We start from the raw sequence: 7811 nt of genomic DNA, 5'->3' as shown, positions 1-7811 counted from the left end.
TTTCTTATTCCTGATTGTGAGGTTGATTTTGAGGTTACAATTATTCTATTGAGGCCATTTCTTAGCACCGGGCGTGCATTTTTTGATATGGAAAAGGGATAGATTAAAACTAGGTTGAACAATTAAGAAGCAACTTTCAACATCTGTATGTCCATGGAGATGAGTGGTGAACTCTAAACGATATCTGCTATATTCTACAATGTTGAGAGTATATCAGAGGTACAAATTGAAGAGCGACTAGGCGTCAAAGCACTACTGGAAGTGATCAGAATTTTGAGAGTGATGGTATAGAAGTGTATGGGTCTTTAGTGGCTGCACTTGAACGAAATGAATATCGGCCAAAACCGATGAAACTGGAGTTACATATGAAACATCGCGAGTATCCACACGCGAAACCATCTATTGATGATTCCTTAAAACTAGAGCTTAAGGCTCTACAACCTGATCTTTGCTATGTGTTTCAGGGTAGAGACGACACGTTGCCGGTAATAATTGCGGTTGATTTAAATGGGCCACATGTAGAGTGCTAAGTGGAGTTTTTTAAGAGGTTCAAGAGAGACATTGGTTGGACTATTGACGACATTATTGGTATTCCTCTCGGTATTTGTTCACACAAAATATAAACCATGCCCAATCACAAACCAAGTATTGAGCACCAAAGAAGGTTGAATACACCTATGCAAGAGGTCATGAAAAATAAGATTATTAAGTGATTTGATGCCAGAGTCATTTAACCTATTACATATAGTAGTTGGGAGTGCCCTGTTTAGTGTGTACATAAAAAGGGTAGGATGAGAGTGGTGCCTAATGAGAGGAACAAGTTTTATGTGGACTATCGGAAATTGAATGCATGAACTGAGAAGGACCATTTACCAATGCCCTAGATGAATCAGATGTTAGATAGACTCGTAGGAAAAGGGCGGCATGGTTTTGTTGATGGTTTTTCGGGTTACAATTTAATCTCTATCGCCCCTGAGTATCAAAATACGACCACTTTATGTGCCCTTATGGGACATTCACATTCAAAAGGATGTAATTTGGATTATGTAATGAATTTGCCACATCTAAGCGATGTATGATGTCGATATTCTCTGATATGGTAGAGGACACTCTTGAGGTGTTCATGCATGATTTTTTAGTAGATGGCGACTACTTTTATCGATTTTTGAGTCATTTGGCCGAGGTACTAGAAGGATGTGAAGATTCAAAATCTTGTACTTAATTAGAAAATATGTCACTTTATGATGAAAGAAGGTATAGTATTAGGACATCACATTTTGGAGAAGCTGATAGAGGTTGATCAAGCTAAAGTTGAAGTTATAGAGAGGCTTCCCCCACCAATCTCTGTAAAAGGTGTGAGAAGTTTTATTGGACATGCGTGTTTTTACTGGAGATTTATCATGGTTCTTTGTAAAATTGCGTTGACTATGAACTTTGCACCCTCCTTATTCTCCAGCTCAATCGCTCCGTGTGACAACGCTTTAGTGATAAGCAATGGCCCTATCCACTTGGACATGAGTTTGCCCGGAAACAAGCGTAGCCTAGAGATGAATATAAGCACCAAATCAGCTCTAGCGAATTCTCGCATTTCAATCCTTTGGTCATTGTACTTGTTCATCTTCTCTTTGTATATGGCTGAAATTTCATAGGCTTTGAGGCGAAACACATTGATCACATTCAACCCATTTAGTCTTTGTTTCACTGCTTCATTCCAATCTATCTTAAGTTTCTTCATTTGCCACATTGCTTTGTGATATAATTCGACCGGCAAGTGAAAAGCCTTCCCATATACAAGTCGGTATGGAGACATAAAATGGGAGTCTTTTATGGAGTACAGTAGGACCAAAGAGAATCATCAAGACTCCTTGACCAATCCATTTTGCCAGAATATGCTTGATCTCTCGTTTGACACCTCAACTTGCCCGCTAGTCTGTGGATGGTAAGGAGTGGTCATAGTACGGCGAACCCCATATATCTCCAATAGCCTTTTGAATAACTTATTACAAAACTGAGAGGCACCATCACCTATAATGGCCCTAGGTGTGCAAAACCTAAGGAAGATATTCTTTTCAAGAATGCGGTGACACCCATTTAGACACGTGGTCAACCGTCACGAGTTTATACTTCATCATATGTGAACTCACAAACGGTCCCATATAATCAATGCCCCATACCTGAAATAACTCAATCACTAGAATAGGATTTTACAAGAGCTCTTGCCTCTTTGAAATTCCTCTATCTCGTTGGCAACGATAACATGGTTTGGCGAACTCGTGAGAAACATGGTGAATGGTTGTCCAATAGTAATCACACTACAAAATCTTTTACGCAGTTCGGGTACCAATATGGTGCTCGCCCACAGGCAATGAGTGACAAGCCTCCAAAACGCTCACAATTTCACCTTCCAGTACACAACGACGAATAATTCCATCGGTATACGTAACGCTCATCCCTAAAGAAATTTTTCACATCATATATAAACTTATTTTTCTGATGGAAACACAAGTCTTAAGGACCTATATCACTAGCCAAATTTGGGTCCTCTTTGACGGTCTCTTGCAGGGCCGTTGGAGAGTCGTACCTAGACGTTTCAAACGTATATATAAACCTTAAAACGTCAAGGACCTTCCAAATCAGTTTCACCCAAAACAATTACGCGCAACACATCCAAACATGATAGGCACACTCAAGACACACACATGTACGTCTCAAGGGCTAACTTTTAAAGATCTTGGACGTTCTTGGACGTTTGACATCTAAACTTCATAAAACTCTAAATACTGCCTATAAACATTATTATTACTCATATAAGGACTTTATAACCCAACGATACACATATAAGCATATGAAAACATCTAAGTCCTGTTGGTCACTTGTCGCCGAACGTCTTGATAGTCCCTTCACGCTTTATTTCCAAACGACTTCAAATCATCCATTCAAACTTTAAAAAACTCAATTAACATGTTAACAAGATTAGGCATAGGTGAGGCACTAGACCCGTAACTTATTTTGTCGGCCTTATAATATCCCTCACTTGGGAACGTTCGTCCTTAGAATACTTTAACCACCACAAGGAGTACAATGAATCATAGATGAGCTTACAAAATTCACAAAATCATCACATATAATTCAATGAACTACATTAAAAGGAAGACAACTTAAAACCATTTAACACTCAATGCAACAAAAGCAAGAAAAACCTTTATTCACTGACTCTTAATGCATCAAACACATAGGCTCTTATAATGTTTATATGAGGAGCATTATTCTCCTAATCATAACATGGTCACTACACTTTATTTTATTAAGAGCTCATAATGTAAGATCACAAATAGGCAGATTCCAACAACATTCAAGATACAAATTAGGCATTCATACTTCAATGCACATAGACTTGGGTCAAATATGTTGACAATGAATTCTTAATAGTTAAGCCTAATGCCATGAGGGTCATACTTAACCATACCATGCTTAGTTGTGTCCATAGAGGAATGTACGTCTTCTCAATAATGTTGCATGTCTCATAAGTTAACACACAAGAAAGGCACAAAGATCTATTCATGTTTAAATGAGAATTTATCAACTTATTAACCAAAACATGCTCCTACTTTCTTCCTAGTGAAGCCAAAATGGTACATCACACAACACACATTACACTTATAGGAAGTCATTTCACAAAGCTTACATTCCTAGGATGACACTAGCTTTCATAAAATGCATCAATTAGATAAAATCATACAATTTATAGGAACACACAAGTACAATAACTAAACATGCCTTCATTTTCCAAGAGCGAGCCTAAAAATAATGCTTTCCAAATCATAAAAGTCAAATAATTTTCAAGAGACTAATAATTATCATTTCAAGGAGACTCAAAATTTTCATTATAAAGCTAAACCTTTCATATCAAGAGTTACTACAACCATGTTTCTAATGTTATCTCATGAAGTTAAATTCACAACTAGTATATCAAATTGCACAATCAACATAACAAAACATGAACTTAGTAAAAAAAAATACTTTTTAATGCAAATTTAGAATTTTCATAACATGCATAACATAGTCTAAATTAAGGCATATATAGCATATGCAGAACATGTGACTCATACCTTCATGCAAGACTCCTATCATGAACAAGCTATTAGAAACTCATAAGTCTCAAGCTCAAATTAGCATAGACAGAAAAGATTGAAATACCTTAAACCTTATTAATCACATCACTATCCCCCACTTAGGTTAGACCCAATTAAGAGCATATTTACTCAACCATCATCATTTCTCTAGGTTTAATACCTAAAGGAAGTCCATAACATTTAACATAGGTCATACTTTCCAATCACAAAAGGTCTCAACTATAGCATAAACATCAAAGGTCAGAAAACATTAGGGAAACAATAGAGGATACTTAGCCATAAGGCCTTTTTCATTTCTATGAACATGACAGTAAGGTAACTTGTAGGTTAGTGAAACCCACATCATCACCCTACCAAGACAAGCATGCTACCTTTACTCTAGGTTCAAGCCTATACAAATTTAGGCAACACGCACAATTTGTTATTTACCCCATTCTTCAAAGTCTTTCAAGTCTAAACCATATTATAAGACTATCATCATGAAAAGTCATATAGCAACACACCATTCCAAAAATGGACTCATCTTAACATAACAACTTCTAACATGCTTTAACTGTATCATGACATACATTTCTCAACATAACATTCTATTTCACATAGATCTCATATATACCTAAAAAGGACATCATATCATCAAAGCTTAACCAAATTCACCTTCACACAGATGAATGAAACCATAAAACCAAGATAAGCATCAAAACTCACATTTTCTCTATTAAGCATAGAGATACAATTTCATCCAAGCAATCACATCTAAAACACAACCGAACAACAAAACATCAAAGAGAGATTTTATAGGTTTAAGTTCTATAGCACAAAATAGGAATGATGAAGAAGGGAAACTCTATTGTCATATATCCTCTCACTTATAGTTGTGATGCAACTCACCACCGATGATCGACACTGTACTAGATGTGCCAATATAATACTTTTGGAACCTAAAACCACTTTCATAAACCTCATGCTCTGGTACAACATTTGTCACGACTGAGGAGCACCCTAGAAGTAACATGGCGCACTTGACCTCTCACATGTCTTATAGAATCCCACAGTTATCATTTGTCGCTTTAATAGGTAAATTTAGCTAGAAAATTTAAAACTTTTCTTAGCACATCATATGCTAGAAACTTCACTTCTTATATATAGAATGTCATAAGTACATATTTAAACTCTAGTATCTTTTTGTCATAGTAATTTAACCATCATTAGAATAAATTAGGGACATGACCCTTATAACATAATCATAAGTATATAATTACAAGATGTTTATCATGACTTGACATAAGACATCTTTGAATCTTAAGGATTCCTTTTGCTTGATCTTGGGAAACACATAACAAGATCCTCAACAAAGTGACATCCTTTGAAGAATCCATAACCTACAGTATGCACATTAACAAAATAATCGTGCAACCATATTCATGTACATAGAAGACCAAACCTAGGAACTATACTATGAAGGCAAAGGTCCCATACCCTTGCCCATAATAGTACACTTATAAAGTCATCCTAGTAAAAGGAATACATAACATTCTTAATTGACAGAGATTTTTACATGCATAGTATTATATATTAGTGCATATGAGAATTACCCTTTCATTTAGACCCCATGAACCCTTACTACTTTTATGCATGCATGAAGTGTGAGTGTGTGAGTACATTGGATCAACATGATCACATAATGGTCATCAAAAACACCTTGAGGCAGCCACCCTCTTAGGACCAAATTGCACAACCAAGCATATACGACACAACACAATTTAGCATAGGCGACAAGCTAACTTCATATTACACTTAAAGCTCCTAACTTAGCTATTCACACTTTCACATAGTGGTACATAGGTAAGGTGGATAATTAACCATTTATAATCATTTAATACAGCACCTAATGAAAACTCAACATAGTAATACATATACTTGTAACATGACCAATACAATATAGATCACATAAAATAGAAAAACTAGGCAAAAGCTTCACATAGGGTGATCATCACCAACAAACATTCGTAGTATAATTACTTTCCAGGCCATGATTACATCACATATATATTTAAAATAAAATAATCTCCGCCACCATAAGTGGACCATACCACACAATGTCATACAAGGTTGAATAACTATCATGAATATAAGAAAGTAAAAGAGATAGGCATTCTTATAATTTTCTCACCCTTTGATCATCCTTGATGACTTTTACTTTATAATTAACAATAAATATAAAGGGAAGTAACTGAATGTTCTTTAATCATAAAAGAAACCATGCATAAGCCACCACAACACCATCCTACAATCTAGTATAATACATCACCAATATACTAGAAAGTAGAGACACATAGATCATTAAAAAATTTCACATGCATTGATCATAAATCATATTTCATCACTACTATCAATCTATAGAAGTATATAAATATATAAAAATCAAGTCTAACTCATACCTCATCTACCCTAGAATTGAGATCACATCATATATATAGCATTATCAATCTATACGCTAAAAGAACCTAGATCAATCCTTACCAAGACTCCTTTACTTTGATCATGAATGAATCTCACCCAAAATTCATCAATAATATCAACATAGTGTAGTAGATAAATAAATCATAACTTTAACCAAATCCTCTACAAGTTCCATAAAATCGAGATTACAGTGAACATGTTGACGAACATAGGATAATCTTATTCAAACCATCATCCCTTGATCCACATGAATCACTCATCAACAATTCACCATAAAGATACAATATATGCATTATACATTTGCAATTCAACATGATAGAATCATAATTCAATCAATACAAAGTCAGGATCACAATGCTCATACATAGATCATATTAACATTAATTCATCATGAGGAAGTCTTTAAAAACATTTTCATAAAGAACCCATGGCTAGATTTAAGAAGAAGAGATTTTATCATGAACTTGCATTGAAAACAATGAATGGAACTGTCTAGGTGAAATGTTATCTAAAGATTAATGATCACCATACCTTAACATAGAAGAAGACCTCTAAAACATAGTGAAGAATCGATGGAAATCCAAGATCCAAGATGCTCTAATGCTTCACCTTCAATGGATATTGAAAGTCTAATTTTTAATAAATGAATTGGCAATGGGGTTGTCACGTTTTTGATAACTTACATACACCAAAAAATAACAAATAAACAAACTAGGGTAATGTTAGCACGTTGGGTGAGTTTCCTATTCACCCCTTAAGGAAACAACGTGCAAGTTGTGAAGTTGTAGGATGCATCGACAGGCACAGTCGACGAGGAGTCGTCTGGTCGACGAGGCGTCGTCTGGTCGACGGGGCGTCGTCTGGTCGACGATCCTCCCTGTTGCTGTATCGTTTGCTACTATAACTTCTTCCTGGAAGGATAATCTCACACGTCTATGGCTTGAGAGCTTCCTCCCATCGATGGGGCGTCGATCAAAGTACGAGGCATTAATTGAGCTCGTCAATTGACACTGCCAAGGCAGTGTCTCGACAACCTTTGGTCCTTCTTTAGGGTCTAATGTGTGGATCTTGTGGAGTCGTACCCATACATTTCCAACGTAAATAAAAACCTTAAGAATTCAATAAACTTCCATATAAGTTTCAACAAAAACAATTACTCGCAACACGTCCAAACATGCTAGGCGCACTCAAGACTCACACATGCACGTCAAAAGGGAT

At 35.8% G+C, this 7811-nt stretch overlaps 1 protein-coding gene across 1 annotated transcript; it reads right to left on the bottom strand.

Annotated features, from left to right (window-relative positions):
• Nucleotides 1–1384: 1384 nt before the first annotated feature.
• On the bottom strand, nt 1385–1744 carry LOC107019512. The gene has a single exon (XM_015219987.1). The coding sequence runs from the start codon at nt 1742–1744 to the stop codon at nt 1385–1387; it is 360 nt and encodes a 119-aa protein (XP_015075473.1).
• Nucleotides 1745–7811: the final 6067 nt, after the last annotated feature.

Source organism: Solanum pennellii, chromosome 5, assembly GCF_001406875.1.
Source record: "Solanum pennellii chromosome 5, SPENNV200".
In the NCBI taxonomy this organism is placed as follows: domain Eukaryota; kingdom Viridiplantae; phylum Streptophyta; class Magnoliopsida; order Solanales; family Solanaceae; genus Solanum; species Solanum pennellii.
The sequence above is the reverse complement of the archived record's forward strand: the minus strand, read 5'-3'. Positions and strand labels throughout refer to the sequence as shown.